At 56.7% G+C, this 21,955-nt stretch overlaps 1 protein-coding gene across 2 annotated transcripts; it reads left to right on the forward strand.

Annotated features, from left to right (window-relative positions):
• The first annotated feature begins 2,273 nt into the window (after positions 1-2,273).
• Positions 2,274-20,121, forward strand: GALNT5 (polypeptide N-acetylgalactosaminyltransferase 5). Of its 2 annotated transcripts, XM_065638240.1 has the most exons (10): positions 2,274-3,478; positions 7,450-7,616; positions 8,946-9,065; positions 9,768-9,903; positions 10,264-10,383; positions 10,795-10,912; positions 11,110-11,433; positions 15,016-15,096; positions 15,796-15,957; positions 18,474-20,121. In XM_065638240.1, exons 1-10 carry the CDS (start codon positions 2,274-2,276, stop codon positions 18,612-18,614), a joined length of 2,574 nt encoding a protein of 857 aa, XP_065494312.1. In that variant the 3' UTR covers positions 18,615-20,121. The 2 variants fall into 2 exon arrangements, with proteins under 2 accessions (XP_065494312.1, XP_065494313.1); XM_065638241.1 differs by lacking the exon at positions 15,796-15,957.
• The last annotated feature ends 1,834 nt before the right edge of the window (positions 20,122-21,955 follow it).

The following is a 21,955-nucleotide window of genomic DNA, read 5'->3' on the forward strand; positions in this document are numbered from 1 at the left end:
GGCGAGCCAAAGCACGGAATTAGCTGAGGGAATGCCTGACCATACCAAAACAGCGACGACTTTGTCATGACGTGTAGGCATGAAGCCGAAGCTCAGAGGAACATCTCGGGTCTCTCCCAGCTGTGGGGACCCCAACCATGGGACATCTCGGGTCTCTCCCAGCTGTGGGGACCCCAACCATGGGACATCTCGGGTTTCTCCCAGCTGTGGGGACCCCAACCATGGGACATCTCGGGTCTCTCCCAGGCCATGGGGACCTTGGCCAAGCTGGCTGTGCTGGAGCAGGATCCCAGCACTGCTGGGCGAGGCGGGCAGGAACGGCAAGCACAGAAACCAACATAAAAATGAAAAAACAGTGCCAGCGTGGTGAATGAACCCACAGTCTGTGATTTATCTTAAACTTTTATCTCTAAACCACAGTTATTATCTAAGTTTAATCTTTATTCCAAGCTTCCTTACTCTCAAACAGCCACTCATTTCCTTTTGCCTTTTAACAGTCCTTTTGTAATCTTATCCTTCACTCCCTTACTGAAAGCCCTTCAGCGTGCACCATCTGCATACGCAAACCCTGCTGAAACCAGAGCTGCCTGCCACGTCTGAGGGGAGTTTGCTTTACAAAGAAAAGCCTTGGAAAACAACGGAATGCCATTGCTTTTAAAAAGACATGTTTTCAATCTAACAATATAACCATAGGCGGGACTTTGAAATTACTATTTTTTAAAAGCATGAATAGGAATGTAATTTTTTACACTAGTTTATTTTCCTTCCAATATTCATATGCACTAGAGTGGGTTGGAGCCCTTTATTAAAAAAAATCTCTTGGTTTGTGATTTGGGATACCGTGAATTGCTTTTAAATTTATTAATATCAGAGTTTAAGAGAGCTGCAAAATACTGGCCAGCTCGGGCTTTTTCCTTTCACTTCAGTGCCCATATCCTGAGTTTTCACAACCGATGCCCACACATGACAACTGATCTCGCATCTCCTTAACCTGACCGTGTCACAGATGCCACAAGAACTGTGCAAAGTTGTCCCCACTCACCGGCTGCGCAGCAGTCAGTTAACGGAGAGAAGCTGCTTGACGGGACACTGCACCGGGACTCGAGTGTCCTGGACAGGGGGTGGGCCGGTGTCTCCTGGTGACAGGTCCCTGCTGCCAGGCTGGCAGTGGGATGGCACAGACAGCCTGAGCTGTGGTTTTGCTCAGTCGGTGCAACCCAGTGATGGGGTCCTGTGTGACCCCCCCAGCACACAGAGCTCACTGCGACTGACACCTTCACCCTGTGCAGAACATCCCAAATATCCTGACCCTGCACAGGCTGCCCTGAGCGATCGCGTCTGTAGAACAGCTTCTGCAGGCGCTGGACCGGGTTTTACTTTTGCACAGCCGGTTACCCCGACACCGGGGGACACCAGGGGACACGGGGGGTCACTGCACCCCGGTGTTACCCACAACCGTGACCATACAGCCCTGGCCAGGCTCAATGGGGCTGCCGTGGGGATGTTTCTCGGGTTCCCTGCAAAGCCGCTCCCGTGGCACCGAGCAGCCCCCGGGCCGGAGCGGGGCCGCTGCCCGGTCCCTGTGCACGCCCGCGCAGCCCTTACAAACCGCAAGGCGGAGGCTGCCGCCCCGGGCAGGGCTGGCAGGGCTGGCAGCGGTGGTTCCGCGGCTCTTGTTTCAACCCAGCCGTGACTCACCCCTCCCAACAGCCCCGCTTCGCCTCCGCCGCTCAGCCCTGGCTCGGATGCCCTGTAATTGCAGCGGGTATGTGAAAAGCATCCGCGTACTCAGCAGAGAGGCTTAACCTACAGACTTCCGCGAGAGCTGCCACGTAGAGCCCTGCCACGCTCCGTGCCCCCCTCTGTGCAATGACCCACCGCCCCAGAGCCCCGTTCGCAGCCGCGTTCCCCCGCGGGCTGGCCTGGCCGCGTACCGAAAACACGCACTTCGCACCGCATTCGTGCTGGAATAACCCGCTGCAGCCCCGCCGCGTTTGCCCGCGGTCTGGCCCCGCGCGGGGCGGTGCAGCCCCCCGGCCGGGGCCGCAGGACGCGGGGCGGGCGCAGCGGGAAGGGTTACGGCGCGGGCGGGCGCGGAGGTGCGGGCGGCCGGAGCGGGCCGGGCCGGGCCGGGCGGGTCCCGCCGGTGTTGGGTTACAGCTCGGGCTGCCGGCGCGGCGCGGGCGGGAGGAGCTCCGGCCGGCCCGGCCTCTCTGTCCCTGCGGGCTCGGCGTGCGGCCGCGCTCTCCGCCCGCCCGGGGCGGCCTCCGGGGATGAGCGGGCTGCGGCGGCTGTTCCGCGGCAGCGGCCGGGCGCTGGCGTTCGTCTTCGCCGCCTCCGTGGTCTGGCTGCTCCTCGACATGGCCGCGCTCCGCCTCTCCCTGGGCGAGGCGGGCGGGCGGCTGCTGAAGGAGGCGGCGGGGCGCGGGCGGGAGCGGCTGTTGCGCGGCCCCGAGGCGCCGCGGGACAGTCCCCGGCCCGATCCCGCCGCGCTCCGGCGCAGGGGCGGAGGGACGCGGGTCTCCCGGGAGCCCCCCCGCCCGCGGACCCCCCCGCCCGCCGGCCCCGGGGACGAGGGGCAGCGGGGCACGGGCGCCGAGCGGCTGCCCGCGGCCGCCCCGGGGGCTCGGCTGGCCCCGCCGGGCTCGGCTGTGAACGGGCGGGGCGCGGCGGGGGCTGCAGCGGCGCCGGCGGTCGGCAGCGCCCCGCGGAAGGCAGCGGAGGAGTTTGTCCTGGGGCCCGGCGGGAGCAGAGCGGGGCTGCGGGAGGCACCGCCGGCCCGGGGGGAAGCCCCGCGGTCCGTCCCCGAGCCCCCTTCCCCGGCTCCCGGGCGCCCCGAGCCGGCGCAGGGCGCTGGGGTGGGGGCAAGGGGGGCGCGGGGACCCGCACACGCCGCCCCCCGGAGCCGGCAGCGAGCTGCCAGCACGGCCGGGCTGCCCCCCCGGGCTGCGGGGCTGGGGGCACTGCGCGGGCAGGAGCAAACGGGGGTGCCAAAGAAAGAAACTCCCTCCGAAAATCACTTCGTCCTTATTAGCAAAGAGAGGATAACACCAGCAGTCCCGCATCCTGGATCCGACTCCGCGGGCAACTTCACAAACAGGCAAGAAAAGCACAAAGAGCGGCAGCTCGCCAACAAAAATGACGGTGCCCGCGCTGCGAACACCATCACCGGGCTGGTGCGGGATGGCGGGAGCCGGACACCGGGTGCGACGCCAGGAGCAGGTCCCGAGCTGCCTGCTGCAGGCAGGGACGGGCAGGGACAGGCGGGCGGCAGCCCGGGGACACACAGGGTCTTGTCCGTGGATGTGACGCTTGCCCCGAGAGACCCGCAAGCTCCTGGCCAGTTTGGGCACCCTGTTGCAGTCCCTGACGACAAACAAGAAGAAGCAAAAAGTAGATGGAAAGAAGGAAACTTTAATGTCTACCTCAGCGACTTGATCCCCGTGGACCGAGCCATTGCAGACACCAGGCCTGCCGGGTAAGATCCGCTTTCCCTGCACAGATACCTGTGCCGTGCCCCGGGGAACCTGCTCGGTGGCTCTGGGGAGGGCTGCTGGGCACACGGAGGCCTTTGCTCCGTGCGTGCTAGCCGTGAGACGGATTTTGCCTTTCCACGTAAGAGCAGCTTGTTATTAAATGTAAAACCGGGTAGAATTTGCAGCTCGTCCTAAGCTGCTAAGCCTTGCTCTCCAAAGAGGCTGGGGCACACAAGGCAGGCAATGGGGCTCAGGCCTCTTTGTGCCTTTAAACATTTACCTGGTTTATCAGGTGTGGCACTGAGCGCTGTTTGGTTTCAGTATTTGTGCATTAGGTTCCTGGAGCGCTCCTGCACCCCATCGATTTGCCTCGGCAGCCCCGAGGTGCTGTCACACCCGCGAGCTGCCACTGCCCTCCCCTCGAGGCAAGGGCACCCAAAGCCTCCCCTGCCCGAAGGGGCTGCTGGGGCTCCAGAAGCCTCTGCAGGACACAAAGCCACGCGCTGAGCGCTGGTGTGATTGAACAGGCACGTGGGCCTGCAGCCGAGGCGGTGCGGGATGCTCGCAGCAGTGATCCTTCACATGGCCCAGCCGCACCTGGTGCTGCAGAGCCCTGTGGTCGGTGCCCGCTCTGCAGGGGCGGCTTGGGGGACTCGGATCTGCGGTCACGCACGGGGAGGGACGCAGAGGTTTGATTTGGAAAACTATCGTTTGGTTACAGCTGTCCCCACAAAATGCGCCGTTGATTCTGCATATCTCAGGGTTTCTCTCATGCTGAGCTTTTCCCGCTGCCAGTGTCTCAGCCGCTGGGCAGGTGAGAGACCTGCCTCATGCAGAGACCCTCCGGTGTCCGTCTGCCCACACTCGCAGGTGATGGGCGTGGTGGGATGGGAGTTGTGCCATGAGTCGTGTCCATCGCACAGGCCAATGCACAGACATTCCCGCAGCGCAGTCGGTGCTCACCCGTGAGCTGAGGCGAGGCCCTGCACGGGAAGAAATGGGGCAGGGCAGGAGGGAGACAGCCAGACTACTTTCTGGGGGCAGAGGATGCAGCTGCAGCAGACACCTGTGTGCAGCTCAAAACCAGCGCTGTGCTTGGACTTTGACAGCGAAGTCCTGGGGCTGCGGAGCATGAACCAGCTCCTGGGAGCGCTGGTGAGTGCAGCCACCTGGCTCCAGTGCATCCATCGCACACCTGCCTGTGGAGCATACATCGCACACCTGCCCGCGGTGCATCACACACCTGCCCAGGAGCAACCGCATCGCTGCCTGGGCGTCATGGGGACGCCTTGGCCAAACAGGGGTGCGTCCCTGACGGCACTGCCTGGTGACACATGCTGCCACGCTGGGCAGGGGACATGGGGAGCTCCCCGTGCTGGCTCTGCCCTCAGCCTGCTGGCATGGCCGAAATCGGGCCGTCAGGGCCAGCTCACAGCAACGGTGTTGGCAGCTCTCGGTGATCAAACAGCACGTTACCTTTTTGCTCGAGTCTTCCAGTCTCTGCCAGTTTAGACTCCAGTTCCTCTTGCGATCCATGCTGAAGCACTGGACTAGACCACTGAAACCTGGCCAACAGGAAACTTGCCGTCAGTCTGTCTGTCCGTGTGCAGTGCTGCTGCTTGCTGGGCTTTGCTTGCCGTGTGGGTGCTCTGCAGAAGTGCAGGAGGGTCCCTCCGAGGGGAGCGAGCTGCACCGCCCCACAGCTGCAGCCAGTTTAAATGGCTCAGGAGCCCTGGACCGTGTTTCAGCCCAACTGGTCCCTTCGTGCCTCTGCCCGCTCCCCAGGCTGCCGCCGTACCTTCTCCAGGACAATCAAGTTAGCCGGGTTTAGACAAGGACCCAGATTTCCTGGCTTGGCAAATGAACTGTGGCAGGTGGGGTATGGGTGAGATGGCAGCCGCGGGGAGGGACCCTGGCCACCCCTGCCAGCGGAGGGGACAGGGCTGGCACCCCCGTGCTCAGCTCTGCTGTGCCAGGCTGCTTCCCAGCTCAGGGCCAGCAGAGCTAAGCGGGTGTTTTCCCAAAGCAACTTCAGAGCCTACTTTTTTCTGACTCTCAGGGTGATGTCAACAGAACACGAAGGCTGTGGGAGATTTTTGTTTAAAAGCCTGTTTAGGGATGGAATTTCAAAAGGATTTTACTTCTACTTAACATTAGTTATATATATTAAGTATTATGCATATATAAATATATATATATGTATGTCCATATATGTATATAGTTAGCAAAGTAATGGAGCCCAAACTCAGGGCATTGTGAAGTATCTTTTGCTGGGGCTCAACAATAAGAAACGCATTGCTGTCTGCCTAGAAATCTGACTTTTTTAGGTAAGAAGGGAGAGAAAGCTGTTCCCCAGTGTGAGGTTTCCTGTGGCTGCCCGGGGTGTGCACAGGCTTTGGCCAGGACCCCATTTGCTGCTACTGGAGGGGCTAAAGAGCGCAGTCCCGTGAGCGGGTGCTGCTGGTGTCACACAGCTGTCACGGCACAGAGGTCCCGTCACCATGAGCCAGAACCGTTCTGCTCCCAACCACGCCATATCAGGCAGCACGTCACCTCCTGGCTAAGCCAGCCCTGGCACCGTCCGAGGTTAACCAGGCTACGGAAGGAGAAGACATGTCCCAAGGATTGAGACAGAGACAAACTCTGAGGTTATTTTCACTCATCCTGTGTGCTTCTGATGAGCTGCGAAGCCCTGCAATACCTCTGGGTTTTCTTCTCTGAGCTGCGTGGTGCCCTGATGTCCATCTGAGCTGACACCAGCCGGACGCAAGGGACCGTTCATTGACAAGAAGTCAATTTTCCATATACTCTCTGTGTTCTGTCTGTTGCTGAGAGAAGAGCGAACGCTGTTTTCATTGCCAAGAAGTTCCTTTTCTGCACCCACAGATGGGCTGGTACCTGTCCTGCCTGCGAGGTCTGCCCTGCAAGGACAAGAGACGCAAACCTGCTCTCAGACTTCAGCTTATTGAGAGGAGAGAGAGAGAACATCCCAGCAATGCGTGGGTGTTCCAGGATAAGGTCTGGGGGAGAGGAGGGGAGGGCTCGGCAGGTTCTGCAGCCTGGAGATCCATCAGAGATGGGAGAGCAGGGAGCTCTGCTCCCCACAGCACAGTGGAGCTTGAATTGCAAATGGGACATGAGAAAAGCTGCTCCTCGACCTTTCATTCAAATGCTGAAGACACAGGCCTGACCCAACCACCGCGTTTTTGGCTGTCACAGAATAAAATGACAAACTCACAGACAGGAAAAGTTTTATCACTCCCTGGGATCCGCCGATGTGTATCGCTGGCTGTTGGCGAGCGAAGCAGCTGCTCGGAGCCCCGGGCATGGGTTTGGGGCACGGCCAGGCTGGGGTGTCCCTGGGGATGTGGGTGCTTAGGGAGTGGGATACGTGATGCTTGGGGAGCGGACCCACCAGTATCATGGTATGTGAAATTCGGATGCTTGAACGTTTTCCCAAGCTGCCCGGTCCCCTGCATCAGGCGCAGAAGCTGGACTAGGTGAGTCTTTCTTGCTGTTCGCGTGTTTGACAAGTTGCTGTTTTCCTGCATTTTTAACATAATACCAATTCTTTGTTCCCAGCGAGGTTGTCTCATGCAGCCTGGGATCCCAAACGCTGTGGGTGCTCAGAGCATCGCCAGATCCTTCCTGCAGGAGTCCCGGAGGCCGGCGGTGCCGACCTGGGGCCGGCTGCACTGTTTGCTCGTGGGAAGGGGATATTGTCACCCGGGTTGGAGTGTTAAAAATGGGTCCTTGTTAGAAAAGAGCCAGTGTACCCCATCCCACAGGGCTGTCTGGAGTTCCCCCTTCACTCCTCTGCTCCCTCTCCTGACAAAATCCCATTGCAGCGGTTTGCCTCTATATTTCACATCTGGCAATTCCTCTTCCCTGCATGTTTCCCCAACAAACTCTAAGCCTGCAGGGTTTGGGAGTGTGACCAGCCGGTGCCTGTGAGCCCGTGTTGCTGTTGCAGGTGCGCGGAGCAGCGGGTTCACGACGACCTCCCGACCACCAGCATCGTCATGTGCTTCGTGGATGAAGTGTGGTCCACTCTGCTCCGCTCTGTTCACAGCGTCCTCAGCAGATCTCCCCCACACCTGATCGAAGAACTCATTTTGGTGGACGACTTCAGCACTAAAGGTAAGTGAAGCTTCTTCTGCCTTTATGAAACTAATATAACTTCAGGCCAAAACACAATTTGTTCTCTGTAATTCAATTCTGGACTGTAGAGGGAAATCACATTTTCTCCTGTATTGAAGCGTATCCCCAGCCGGCGCTGTTGTCTCTGCAGATGGGGGATCAGAGGGCAGAGGGGTGGCTGCGGGGGGTCGAGCAGCAGCGCTGGCCCCGCACCCTGCCGGACTTTGTCATTCACATCTCCCCCATCCCGCCCACTCACTCAAAGAGCTGCCAAGCTCACAGCTGGGCATTGCGTGCGCTTCCCTGGTTGCTCAGAGGACGGGGCAGTTGCAGTAACAGCAGTGGGGAGCCGGGCATCTGTGCACACACAGTGCACGGTGCTCACAGGCGTTCCAGATGATGTCGAGCCTCTGCTGTGTAATGCTTTGCCTCTCTGCTGACCTCAGCCCTTAAGAATTTGGGAATGATGCAATTTTCCAACTGCTGGTCCTTCAGGGAAAGTGCTGCCTCAGACAAACTTCAGAGCTCCTGCCACGCATACAAAGAGCCTACAATGCACTGAGACAATAGATGCAAAAAAGAGGAGAAAGACTCAGTCTACTTGATTTTGAAATAGTCATGAAAACTTGTTCAGACCATTTCCCCTCAAAAGCATCTTTTCAAGTTTCCTTTTTACTTTCTCCCTGTGGCTTCCCTTTGTATCTGAGCAGCGGCAATAACTGACAGCAAACATCTCCGCAAACGTTTCACCTTTGGAGCCTTTCAAAGCTCTTACCTGGCTTTTAACTGCAAACAGTTACATTTTCCTGGAGAAAAGCAAAGAGTATCAATGAGGCCCATGGGTGAGGGAGCTGGGGTCCCCCTGCAGCCCAGAGGGGACAGTGGGTGACCCGAGCGCTCGGAGCAGCTGCAGTGCAGGGGCAGAGGGTCCCGGGCTCCTCTGCCAGAGGGAAACCATCCATGGCATCTGAGTCCCGCGGACCACCTTTCTCATCCCTCTTTGTCTTGAGAATTTACCACCAGCTGGCTCCACAGCCACGGGAAACCATGACAAAAGCAACCTGGAAAGCAGAGGTGTGCCACAGCAAACCCTTGTGCAGTTTAAACCCGGGCTGAGTCTTTAAATGTGGTACTTAATATCAAGAAATCTGTAGAGCACAAAGGAAATATTTTTTTTTAGGCAAAGGAAAATAATTCATAACTGGATCTTAATTGCAATTATAGTGCAATGAAGAAAAACAAGTCATTGTGGAGTCTTTGAACAGTCATTCAACACCTGGTTTGGATCATGAACTGGGTCAGTCATCCTCACCCTCTCCTTCTCTGCAGAGTACCTCAAGGAGAAGCTGGACAAGTACATGTTGCGGTTCCCAAAAGTGAAGATCCTCCGTCTCAGGAAGAGGCACGGTCTGATCCGGGCCAGGCTGGCGGGAGCGGAGATCGCCAAAGGTGGGACAAAAGCCATTTCACAGCCCCGTCAGGACTGCCCCCATCTCCAGCACTGAGTTTAGTCCCCTCCCCATGAACCAAGGGCATCCTGGAGAAGAGAAGGCTCTGGGGAGACCTTATTGTGGCCTTTCCAGACTTAAAAGGGACCGATAAGAAGGATGAGGACAGACTTTTCAGAAGGGCGTGTTATGAGAGGACAAGGGGTGATGGTTTGAAACTAAGGGAGGGGAGATTCAGGCTGGACATGGGGAAGGAATTGTTGCCCTGAGGGTGGTGAGAGCCTGGCCCAGGTTCCCAGAGAGGTGGTGGCTGAACCATCCCTGGAGACATCCCAGGCCAGGCTGGACGGGGCTCTGAGCAACCTGAGCTGCTGCAGATGTCCCTGCCCATGGCAGGGGGGCACTGGGGACCTGGGGAGGGCCCTCCAACCCAAACCATCCTGTGATTCTACAATTCTATGATCTTTTTGGTGTGTGAAGCACAAGGGGCTGAGGAAGGGATGAGCTTGCCGAGCACCTCCAGCCGCGGCCCCGCTGTTTGCACTGGCACCGAAACAGCCATTTCTGCAGTGAAAACGTGCTCTGGGCTGTGGGTGGGAGGGTTTGGGGAGCCATGGGAGGCCGTAGCCCCACCAGCAGCACCCCGAGCCCGCGGGAGGGGACGCGGCGCCCGAGGGTGACGCTGGCCCGGCTGCTCCCGCAGGCGCCGTCCTGACGTTCCTGGACTCGCACGTGGAGTGCAACGTGGGCTGGCTGGAGCCGCTGCTGGAGAGGGTCCGCCGGAGCCGCGCCAAGGTCGCCTGCCCCGTCATCGAGGTCATCAGCGACAAGGACATGAGGTGAGGCAGCGCACGCCCTCGGGAAGCCCCAAATCCCCGCCAAAACCCTTCTGGGCCACCAGCGTCTTAACGACAGGAGCACACAGGTCCAGACCTCCCAGCTGGCTCAGCCGTGTTTCACAAGGGACTTGGAATGTCGCCGTACGCCAGAAATTAACCGTAGCGGTGGACGTGGCCCCTTCACTTATTGCACGCAGCTTTTCCTTTTTGATGACTTTTAGTACATGAAGAGGATTTCTGATGAAATTTGTTAAAATCCTGTTTTAATTACATACAGATATTCATCTTCACTCATTAAGGGTGACATTTCAATCAGGAATGTGACTCAGAATTAGTCATCCCGATCTTTTCTCTGTTTAGTTACATGACCGTGGACAACTTTCAGCGTGGGATTTTTACTTGGCCAATGAATTTTGGATGGAGGCAGATTCCACAAGAGGTCATCGAGAAAAATAAAATCAAGGAAACTGATATAATAAGGTAAAAAACGGCAAATGCGAGAGCTTTGTGAACCAGCTCGTTCTCTTTGTTAATAATCTGGCAAGAAAGGCGGAGCCCGGCAGAGCCCAACCAGCCGTTGTCACCTCCTGCGGCACTGCTGGCGTTTGGCCGGTGCTGCCAGGGACAGGGGAACATTCCGTTGCTTTTTTCCCTTCCATGCCCCATTGTGGCTCTCAGACTGGGTGAAGACACCTAAATATAATCTACTTTATCGCTGCATCTGTCAGCCTGCAGCGAAGTGACAAGCCGGGGGGTCCCTGTAAGCGCGGGCTCACGCGTGTCCCCAAACGTTTAGCAGCCACAGCTTCTTGGTGTTTCTCTCATCAAAGCCAGGGGAAGGGACGGGCACATCCCCACCCGCTGACACGCCGTGTGGCTTCTCTGTTCCAGGTGCCCGGTCATGGCAGGTGGCCTCTTTTCCATTGATAAGAAGTATTTTTTTGAGCTGGGGATGTACGACCCAGGACTGGATGTCTGGGGAGGTGAAAATATGGAGATTTCATTCAAGGTATGTCACTGTCTCACGCCTGCATCCCGCCAGCCTGGCTGGGTGCTCGAGGCTCAGGAGGGTCCCCCCGTGGCAGCCCCATGCTGGACACCCCATCCCTCCCGCAGTTCAGTTGCTTTTCTGCTTCTCTTCTGGCTGGCACAAACCAGAACTCCACATTTCCCCACGTTTCTATCCAAGCAACCTCTGTTCCTCAGGTCTGGATGTGCGGGGGAGAGATTGAGATCGTTCCGTGCTCCCGAGTTGGGCACATTTTCAGGAACGACAACCCTTATTCCTTCCCGAAAGACCGGGTGAGCACGGTGGAGAGGAACTTGGCCCGCGTGGCCGAGGTCTGGCTGGACGAGTACAAGGAGTTGTTCTATGGCCACGCGTACCATTTAGTCTTGAAAAACCTGGACGTCGGCGACCTGACTCAACAAATCCAACTGCGAAAGAAGCTGCAGTGCAAAAGTTTCCAGTGGTACTTGGAGAACGTCTACCCAGACCTCGAAGCTCCCCTGGTTAAAGCCAGCGGGCTGGTATGTACCCAAACCACTTGCTGTCCTTCAGTTAAACGTGTTTGCAGGGGCTGTCCAGGGACTTGGTTGCATCCCAGCTTGTCTTTGAGTTGCTTCCCGGGCACTGGGTAACAGTTTTGAATATTTAATGTGTCACGGTGGTCTGGGTTCCCCAGTGTTTTTGTAAGGTCACAATTCCAAGAGACGGTTTCCTGCTGAAGAGCCAGTTCAGTGTTTGAACAGCGGCCACAGCCAGGGGATGTGTCCTGGGGTGGCAGGTCCAGCATCCTTCCCCCCCACGGCTCTTTGGCCACAGCAGGAGAGTGGAATCACTTTTTGGGGCAGTGAGCGGCGCTGGGTTTGCAGCGGGGCCGGGTTTGCAGCGGGGCCGGGTTTGCAGCGGGGCCGGGTTTGCAGCGGGGCCGGGTTTGCAGCGGCGCCGGGTTTGCAGCGGCGCCGGGTTTGCAGCGGGGCCGGGTTTGCAGCAGCGCTGGGTTTGCAGCGGCGCCGGGTTTGCAGCGGCGCCGGGTTTGCAGCGGCGCCGGGTTTGCAGCGGGGCCGGGTTTGCAGCGGGGCCGGGTTTGCAGCGGGGCCGGGTTTGCAGCGGGGCCGGGTTTGCAGCGGCGCCGGGTTTGCAGCGGGGCCGGGTTTGCAGCGGCGCCGGGTTTGCAGCGGCGCCGGGTTTGCAGCGGGGCCGGGTTTGCAGCGGCGCTGGGTTTGCAGCGGCGCCGGGTTTGCAGCGGCGCCGGGTTTGCAGCGGCGCCGGGTTTGCAGCGGGGCCGGGTTTGCAGCGGGGCCGGGTTTGCAGCGGGGCCGGGTTTGCAGCGGCGCCGGGTTTGCAGCGGCGCCGGGTTTGCAGCGGCGCCGGGTTTGCAGCGGCGCCGGGTTTGCAGCGGCGCCGGGTTTGCAGCGGGGCTGTGCCGCCAGCAGAGCGCAGCACAAATCCACATTTGCTCGCGCTGCTCAGCCGGGCACAGCCTGGCAGCGCCCGTCGCTGCCATGAGGACAAGGTGGCAGAAAACCCCTCAAAGTCCATTTGGATTCCACGCTCTGTCCTGCCCCCATCACCCTCTCGCTGGGGGTGCCGGGGAGCACAGTGGGTCATGCTCCGTGTCACCTGCGCTGTCTCTGTGCCAGGGAGCTCCTGCTGCTCTCTGCACCTGCTTGTGCAGCCATTCCCGGGTGTTCAGTGTCGCTTCACTGACATCACAAGGTGAATCAAACAAGAATAAAGGTGGGTTCTGAATTTGGCCTAGCCCTGAGCCTCAGCAGAACGTTGGCTGCTGCTTTGAACGTTCCAAAACCTCAAATACTCAGCTCGGAAAAGATACAACACTGCTTGCAAACTGGTTGTAACCGAAATAACACAAGTAAAATGTCTGGTTTGCTGGCAAAGTTACAGCGATGCCAGGAATGAAAAGCAGAGGGTTTGCTGCCTTCCCCGCCAACGCCGTGTCCCGGTGCGGCGGCAGGAGCAGCGCTGGCCAGGCCCGCGGGGCTGGCACAGCCGCGCAGCGAGGACCGGGGCTGCCTGTCCCTCCGTCCCTGCCAAGGCACACGGCCTCGCGGTGCCGCGACCCTGCTGGGGCCCGGAAAAAGCCCGGCAGCCGTTTGGCTGCGTGTGGGGCTTGTCTGAGGGCCAAAGGCGTCACGGGAGGGGCCCCAGCCTCAGGGTCCCTGGGGACCCGCCGGGCTCTGCCGGCGCAGCCGCTGCCGGGTGTTGGGGATGGCGCAGGGACAGCGAGGGACGGCAGGACACGCGTCCTCCGGGCGCTCCTGGGACAGCTGCAGGGAGCCGCTGGCTTGGTGCTTCAGCAGGTTGGGAGCTGTGCAGCCGTTCGGACGCGGCCGTCGGTCCCGCTGTGATGGCAGCAGCCGGTCACCGCTCGGGGCAGCCGCGAGGGGACACGCCAAGCGACAAAACTGTCCTGTGGCCGAAGCCCTGGCCCTGCGCTGCCGTCCGGAGGGCACGTCTGGGTTACGCTGAGGGCTTCGTTGCCACATTGGCTCCGGTGACGTTTCTTAAAAGCAATTAGCAGCAATAGTCTCTAGAACAGGAAATTTCTTGAAAAATATTCACTTTTTCAGCTCTTCTGTTTTCAACCAGAGCAATAAAACTTCATGTCAAATTCCGTGCAAAGCAGTTAGGCTATACAGAGAGACCTTCGTTTCAGCTGAACAGAACCTCAGCTTTTCAGAGGTATTTGTGAAAATCTTCAAGATGTTGCCTTGCTTTGTCCTGATTCAGGCCACCTGAATCGCTCTTTTATCTTCATTCTCAAAATTTAATAGGGCAGAAAATCTGTTTTTCAGCTAGCTCTGCAAATTCCAGCTGTGCTGAACGCTATCCAGAGTTACTTGAGTAACTGTTTGCTGAATAGCCTATTTATTCACCAGGATTAATTCGTAAGTTCTTCAGAAATTCCGAAAGAAGGAGAAGGAATGACATTAGTAAGGGATCGGAGACGTGAGCAGCCCCGGTTGATGCACGGCCAGGGCTGTCAGAGGAGCTATCACGCCTGAGTGGAGTGCACCTCACTCCAAAGAGAGCGGCAGTAATGTATTTCAGTGAGGTAAAGGAATAATTTGGCAGAGTTCAGTGGATTTGATAGAATTTAACAAGTGTTTGCCAAGGTTCAGTAAGTTTGGTGGCAAGGTTCACGTTCTTAATTACTGCATGGAAGAAATATACAGAGGAAAATGGAGTTGGGCTCAAGTTAGGATGTTTTACACAGAGACGAGAGAGGTAAAGGGGAAGGAAAACCTCCTGTTGGGTCAGGAGGTTCGGAGTGCTCCCCTTGCATTCTGAACTCCTTACGGAGCCTAGGTGTGGCCAGGTCCAGTCTGAGTTCAGACTTAGTCAATGGTTTAAGGGTAAGGAAGAAATACATAGAGTAAGGAAGACCTTCCCATTGAGTCGGGAGGGTCAGAACGGACCCCTTGCTTTCTGAACTCCTCAGAGAGGAGTCTGCGTGTGGCTGGAGCCAGACTTAGACTTGATCAACGGTTTATGTCTAAGGATAAGGAATATAGAGGTTATGATAATTAGTATTGAATAGTTACATGGATTGGTAATGAGCTGGGATGGGACCGTCCAGAGCCGGGATGGGACCCCAGAGCTGGGATGGGACCCCAGAGCTGAGTTTGGATTGTCCAGAGCCGGGATGGGACCCCAGAGCCGGGATGCGACCACTGCACAATTGCTGCAGCAGCTGCGCGGAGCGGCTGCTCACCTCCATGCTGTAGCAACAGGAACGGTTTCTGCAGTTGTTACTGTTGGGAGCTGTTGTTTTGGGGATTTGCAAAACAGGAATGTGAGCTACATCCAAAAAAACCCCAAAAAAGAATGTGTCTCATCTAGCCTTGAACATTTCTGGAAAGGGCTAGTTTCAAGCCCTTTTCATGTAGAAAAACATGTGTCATGGACCAGATGTGCATTTACAATCCCTTCCAAGGACTCCTACACGTCATTGCTGCTTTGCTCAGTTAACTGGACAGTATTAGTCAGTGTCCCATGAATCCAGCAGGTTAACAGCAGTGTAACAGCTCCTCCTCTTTCTTGGGAATTTACTTCTAAATTTGTGTTTTGTTGCTATTTTCTAGCTTGTTAACATAGCCATGGCAAGATGCGTCACTGTGGAAAACACCACTCTGGCTTTGGAGACGTGTGATGTTAACAACAAGGTAAGGACACCCTGCGTACTGAATATGTGATACTGGGTTTAGTGCATGGCACAGAGCTCCTGTACCTCGCCATGGTGACTGTCCCCTCCCCGGGAGCTAATGCCATCCTTCCCACTGGGGACACGGCCAGGCGGTGCCAGGGAGCAGCGAGGGGCAGGAGCTGCCTGTTTGCAAAGCCTGTAGCCAAGCACCAACCCCAGAAACAGCCAATCCAGCTGGGATGGGAAAGCTGGATAAAGCCATGAGCCTGCACATGAAAATGGGCAGAAAAATTTAAATCCAAGCCTGTGTTCTGTGTGCTGCTGCAACACCTCCAGCCGCACTGTCGCCAGGTGGGAAGCTCCCTTTCCAGGCCATGTTTTTAGGCAGTTCCTGATATTTTCGTGCTGCTCTTGCCCAGGCCAGTCCGTGGGTCATGGTCTGTCGCGTACGGGGGTTTAACCATGTGCACCCCGATGCTGGGTGCGGGCCAGGGGGGCAGGGCACAGGTTTGGGGTCTGGGCTGCTGTCGCTCCTGGAGCCTGCACCGGGGCTGTCCTGAAACTTTCAGCTCTGCAGATCCGTAGGAAAGGTCTGTCCGTGGATCTCGGCTTTCCTCACCCCCTGGTCCCGGGTGGGGACAGGAGGAGGTAGGGAGAGCCTCTGCCAGCCCCACCAGGGAGCGAGCGGGGTCACAGCTCTGCCGGTCTGTCCCCGCAGCACCAGCAGTTCAACTACACGTGGCTGCGGCTGATCCAGCACCGAGAGCTCTGCGTCTGCCCGGCCGGCTCCGCGGGAACCCCCGGCCTGCGCCGCTGCCACGGCCGGAGCCGCAGCCTGGCCTGGCTGCACCGCTCCCTGGTCACCTTCCAGCCCCACATGGTGAGTGAGCGCGGGCCAGGGCGGCCCCGCGCGGTCCCTGGTCCCTGTTTGGGGACGGCGAGGGCAGCCCTGCCGCAGTCCCTGGTCCCTGTTTGGGGACAGCGAGGGTGGTCCCTGGTCCCTGTTTGGGGACGGTGAAGGCGGTCCCTGGTCTCTGTTTGGGGACAGCAAGGGTGGTCCCTGGTCCCTGTTTGGGGACAGCAAGGGCAGCCCCGCCATGGTCCCTCGTCCCTGTTTGGGGACGGCGAGGGCAGCCCTGCCGCGGTCCCTGGTCCCTGTTTGGGGACAGCGAGGGTGGTCCCTGGTCCCTGTTTGGGGACAGCGAGGGTGGTCCCTGGTCCCTGTTTGGGGACAGCGAGGGCAGCCCTGCTGCGGTCCCTGGTCCGTATTTGGGGACAGCGAGGGTGGTCCCTGGTCCCTGTTTGGGGACAGCGAGGGTGGTCCCTGGTCCCTGTTTGGGGACAGTGAGGGCAGCCCTGCCGCGGTCCCTGGTCCCTGTTTGGGGAAGCGAGGGCAGTCCCTGGTCCCTGTTTGGGGACAGCGAGGGCAGCCCTGCCGCGGTCCCTGCTCAGGACACTGTACCCCGGCCCTCTGGTCTGGCTTTGCCAAACCATCTTTTTACCCAAGTTACGCATTTGTGCCCCAGCACCCCTGCCTGGCCCCGTGGGGACAGGGACACGTGCTCTGCATCCGTCCCAGCGATGCACATCCCGACAGGGCTGGGGACACGCGGGTCGTGCCGAGGCGTTCTCTCCGGGGGGCTCTGCTGCCTGCACGGCGGTAACAAAATGTCCCGGTTTTACACAGAAACTGTCAATAGCACTTACGTGGGGATTACTCTGTATTGACTGGCATTCAACTCAGTGGTGTTTTAAAAGGAAGCATTTATGGAGAGGAAAAGAACAGTTACTTACGTTTATTACTTGCACTGCAAAAAGCAAGGGAGTTGCAACTGTATCTCTGGCAGCCTGGTGTAATTAGTTGTCTAAAATGCTGTGAAGTGGCCTGCTTTATATTTAAGAAATACTCTTAATTTAAGAAAGCAAAAATGAAGCCAAGTATTATATCGACAAGTCTCCATTCCTTTCAAAGCCAGATCACTGCAGCACCAAGGCTCACCTTGGGTGTTTCGTGAAAAACACGTGAAAATTGTCATCCACTTAGGAGTCCAGGCAGCAGGGCAGTTTTTGTCTCCTGTTCCAGCCCGAGCTCGCCTCAAGCCATGAGTGAGGTGTATTTGGTGTTCTCTGGCCGCAGCAGGGACGGCTCTGGCTGCCCCGAGGCGGGGGCACTGTCGCCTACCTGGGGACAAGTGGCCTCGGTCCGTACAGTTGCATCAGCCTTTACTGGTGGCAGCAGCAGGAGTGTGAAGAGCAGCTCCACGGCTGGTGAACGCTGACCAAAGGGGTTACGGTGCTTTGCCTTCTGCTGTCACAGTCACCGTGTTGGATTAATGATGTGAAGTGCATTTACTATATGCACAAAGACCCAGCTTGTGCCCAGGCAACACTCCGGATGTCGTTTCAGGAGTATTTCATCTAGATAACCAGCTGATGGTAAGAAATGCCGTAGTGCTCGTCAGTGACACGGAAATGTCCCTGACCTTTGGCAGCACTTGCAGCTTCGCCGTGCTGGCCACGTGGGTTAAGGACATAACGCAGGAGCGAGGAGCGAAAGGACGGAGATCACTCAGACTCTGCATTCTTTCATAACCCAGTTTGCTGCCCCAGCATATAGACTTCATTGCTGAATTCCGTAGCATCCTTTTCAGCGCAGTAAATATGCTTTGAGTTCATCAGCCAAGAAACTCCAAACTACGAAAATCAGTCTCCTGCTGTTTGTTCCCCTGTACGGCAAATACCATCTGGAGTGAGAACCTTTGCATGGGAATTGCCACTCGGGCAGGGAGAGAACTAATCTTTCCAGTGCAGGAGAAGCCAGGGAGCACAGAGCTGTGGGGGGATCCTGGCTTTGGCGCAGGCTTCGGATCCCACCCAGACATCCCTGTTATCACAGAATCACAGAATGTCAGGGATTGGAAGGGACCTCGAAAGATCATCTAGTCCAATCCCCCTGCCAGAGCAGGAAAACTTAGGTGAGGTTACACAGGAAGGCGTCCAGGCGGGTTTTGAATGTCTCCAGAGAAGGAGAATCCACAACCTCCCTGGGCAGCCTGTTCCAGTGTTCTGTCACCCTCACTGAGAAGAAGTTTCTTCTCACATTTAAGTGGAACCTCTTGTGCTCCAGCTTGAACCCATTACCCCTTGTCTTACTGTTGGTTGTCACCGAGAAGAGCCTGGCTCCATCCTCGTGACACCCACCCTTTATATATTTATAAACATTAACCCTGTTAGTCAGCAAAGAGATCTTACGTGTTAGTGAAATGCAAAAAAAGGGCACACCATAAAGAATCAAGCTTTCTTGATGGAAAAATAGAGCTGCTGTTGCAGGAGTCCTAAAGCCTAAGCCTGCCTAAAGCCTAAGCCTAACTAAAGCCCTCTCTTTCTCCCCTGCAGACCGACCACATCATCTCCGGGCACCTCCAGCCACCGACATGCTTGGAAGTGGATCCATCTCACAAAGCCCTGAGGGTAAATGCCTGTGACTCTGCAAATCCCTATCAAAAGTGGCAGTTTGGCAATTACTACGTAGACTGAAGGGAGCACAGCTGAACCAGGAACACTGTGTTTTCATCTTGGGAACTCAGCAAGGGCGTCTGTGCAACTCGTGACAGCAATTGCAAAACTGGAAGTTCATTTCCAAATGATAACTGAAATCCGTAACTTAAACCAGCATATTGAGGGATCAGAATACCAAGAGCAGCACATCTGGTTTAATGATGGCTGAAACAGGTGTGTTTTTCTCTCAGCATGGCAGACCTTGGCAAAAACTTAAATCATTTTCTGTATTATTAAATGGAAATATTTTCTGAAGTCCCCAATCCTACTGTAAGCAAACCTCCGTCAGTTGCCCCCGGACAACAGCATAAGCCACAGAAACACTTCCAGGGCTCTGTAGTCTGCAAACAGCAAACTGGGCTGCTTATTCTTCCATGGCCTGAGAAAATGGAAGTTTATTGACCAATGCATTAAAAAATCCATCCGATGTGCCTGTGCTGGGCCTGGCCGCAGGATCTTGCCCAGTGGGACCATTGCCTCTGACAGATGAAGATCAGGGTTCCGTTAGGAATCAACTGCATATTGAAAAAGTCGCCTTTTAATGATGAGCGTCGCACGCAGGTCTCTGAGCTGAGCCTCCGCCGTCCTGCCGTCACCAAACCTCGTACCTCTTCTGATTCTTCAGAAGGCCCCGGCACAACATTACCTCTCAGGTGGCGGATCAACGCTGACGGCAAATTGGAGACGAGTCTGCCAAAACATTGACTGGCCCAACAGATTTTTCCCTGTCAGCTCCTATTCTTGATTTTCTCTCCCTCCTTAGGCGCGGCTAGCCTGCAGTCACCATCAGAAGAATGACACGGATGTTGTTTGTGCAGTCATCTTTCACCAGGAGCATGGATTTCATCACACTCTGCTTGTGACATTCACTCACTTGTCACTGAGCAGGCACCGCATGGCCGTATGTCACGGTCACATCCCATTGCCAGGCCTGTCACTCGTACCGGCTCCCCGTTGCTGTAAATGCTCACTTCCACCTTGGCGCCTTTTGCTTCAAGACCGCAGCGTGCCTTCGGGGCGGCTGGCAGGGAGCTGTGCCCCGGCTCTTACACACCATTCAGAAGCGTTTGGACTGTACCCATCACCCCATCTGCCAGAACCAGGAGCGTTTTCTTCCGGCAGACGTGGCAATAGGCGTCTCGCTCCTCCCCGGCGAGCTGCCCGTGCCTTTTGCCATCTCCACGGACGCGCCTGGGTCTGCGCCACACCTCCGGGGGTTTGGGTTGTGTGAGCGTTAGCGAAATGGGGGGCACGGCGGGTGGAGGGACGGCTGCTGGGCTGGGGACAGGAGCCGCTGGTGAGCCCAGTGTCAGCAACGGGAAGCTTTCCTGAAGGAGAACAAATGCTGCGGCGGGGAGGGACGCGGCCCGTCGCGCCGTGCTGCCAGCAACGAGGACCCGCAATCCAAGCGGCCGTGGTTGGAGGCCCCATTTGGGTTGTTTTGTTCTGTTTTAAAAAAGTTTTTGAAAAGTGAATAAATGGTAATAGATGAAGTTTCTTCCTCTGAGCACTGTGTGTTAACTGTTTCTGACCCACGTGGGCCCTTTCTAGGGGCTCTCCTGCCCGAGTTCCTGCCAGGCTGGCCCACAGAACGTGGCTGCAGAGGAACCCTTGCGGCAGCGGGTCACGGCTCCGTGGCTGCGCTCTGGTGCCCTGTACCCATCACCAGCGCAGGCGATGGCAATAGCGGCTCTGGCTGCTGGGCTCCGTGGCTGCGCTCTGGTGCCCCGTACCCATCACCAGCGCAGGCGATGGCAATAGCGGCTCTGGCTGCTGGGCTCCGTGGCTGCGCTCTGGTGCCCCGTACCCGTCACCAGCGCAGGCGATGGCAATAGCGGCTCTGGCTGCTGTGCCCCGCGGCGCTGCACGTGTTGTGGCAACTGGCGCATTTCTGCCAAAGGGGTTTAACTGCTGTTCAAGAACAGCTGCAGGGGCCGTCCAGCCCCCGCAGCACTGCCACAGGGGGAAGGTGTCACAACCACCAGAACGGTCCAGCCCTCACTTGCCATCAGCCCTCTCCGGCACTGCAGAAACCCAGAGAAATTATTTTTAGGCTAAGGCCGGGTCTGTAGTTACCACATCCCAGAGCTGCACCTTCCGACGGACATTCCCCCCGCGCTGTTCTGCCAAAACCAGCCCTGCTCCCGAGGGGATGCTCGGGTTTTGGGTGCCCACCCCTCGCTCACCCAGCGGCTCCACCACGTGCCAGGACCCCGCAGCTGCGCGCCCAGCATCTCATGCCCGCACGTGCCCGAGGTCTGCACACTGTGTTTTAGCTGTCACCTGGGGTATAAGCCAAATGTTAATAACTGTTACAGATGTACGATAAAATGAGGAAAAAACCCTGCCTTTTGCTGACACGAGCAGAGGGCAGACGCCTCCCGCCAGCTCCGCAGACACCCCCAAAACCTCCGACTTCTCCGTGACACTCATGGGTACTCGCTTCAGTTCTGGTTTCTATGTCACTTTGGTGTTTTAATGTTTCCTTCTCTATTGCACTTTTCAAATTGCAGTAAAGCAAATTAGTTGCTGACATTCTGAAGTGTAAATGGGGCCGGATGGCACAGTGAGGAGGAGATAGCGGGAGCTGAGGCCGGTCAGCTGGGAGCAGCACTTTGCACCCCCAGCTCAGCGAGTCGCCCAAAGCCCAGGCGCTGGTCACATCTTTGAGAGAACTGGTCACTCTTACGGGAACCGCTGCGGGGGGGCAGCTGGCAGCGAAAAACAAACCCGCAGTATAAGTTCGTACAAGCCAAGCTCTGAACTTACACAAACCAAAGTGCGAATAAACAAGTCTGAATGGCACAATGAGGGCTGTGTCTGGGCTGTACAATACAGAATTGCCATTTATTATGTTCACGTTGCCAATAAATAATTGCCTTTATGTAGAACAAGAAAAGTCAAAATGATACTGAGTGCTGCTGGAGATGTAAAACTAATCCTTAAAAAAAGCACTTAAGGCTGAAGGAGCCACTGCGGCCGAAGTCGGAGCCTAACTCTGTTCTCACCTCCTCTCCCTCTGTGAGCTGCTCTCAGCTTTCCCAGCTGCTCTCTGGGATGACATTTGCAAAGCTCAGTCCCGACTCAAGACAAATCTGTCTGTAAAACAGTTTAAAAAAAAGACTGCATCAACAATAATGTAGTCACACAAAGGTTTTTAAAAATGGAGAAAGGTTGTGTTCAGATGACGCAAAAACCAATTATGCCTAAAACTTGCCTGGCTTTGACAAAAAAAAAAAAAAAAAAAACACTTTAAAATTTTGCATCTAAACTTAGCGCAAAAATTGAGAAGACATGTAAGAGAGTCCAGACTGGTGGGA

The sequence above is a fragment of the Caloenas nicobarica genome, chromosome 6 (genome assembly GCF_036013445.1).
Source record: "Caloenas nicobarica isolate bCalNic1 chromosome 6, bCalNic1.hap1, whole genome shotgun sequence".
Classification (NCBI taxonomy): Eukaryota; Metazoa; Chordata; class Aves; order Columbiformes; family Columbidae; genus Caloenas; species Caloenas nicobarica.

Coding starts and splice junctions, on each gene's coding strand:
- GALNT5 (XM_065638240.1), top strand. CDS start 2,274: ATGAGCGGGCTGCGGCGGCTGTTCCGCGGCAGCGGCCGGGCGCTGGCG. Junction 9,066..9,767: donor GGGAGCGGAGATCGCCAAAG/GTGGGACAAAAG, acceptor CTGCTCCCGCAG/GCGCCGTCCTGACGTTCCTG. Junction 9,904..10,263: donor ATCAGCGACAAGGACATGAG/GTGAGGCAGCGC, acceptor TTCTCTGTTTAG/TTACATGACCGTGGACAACT.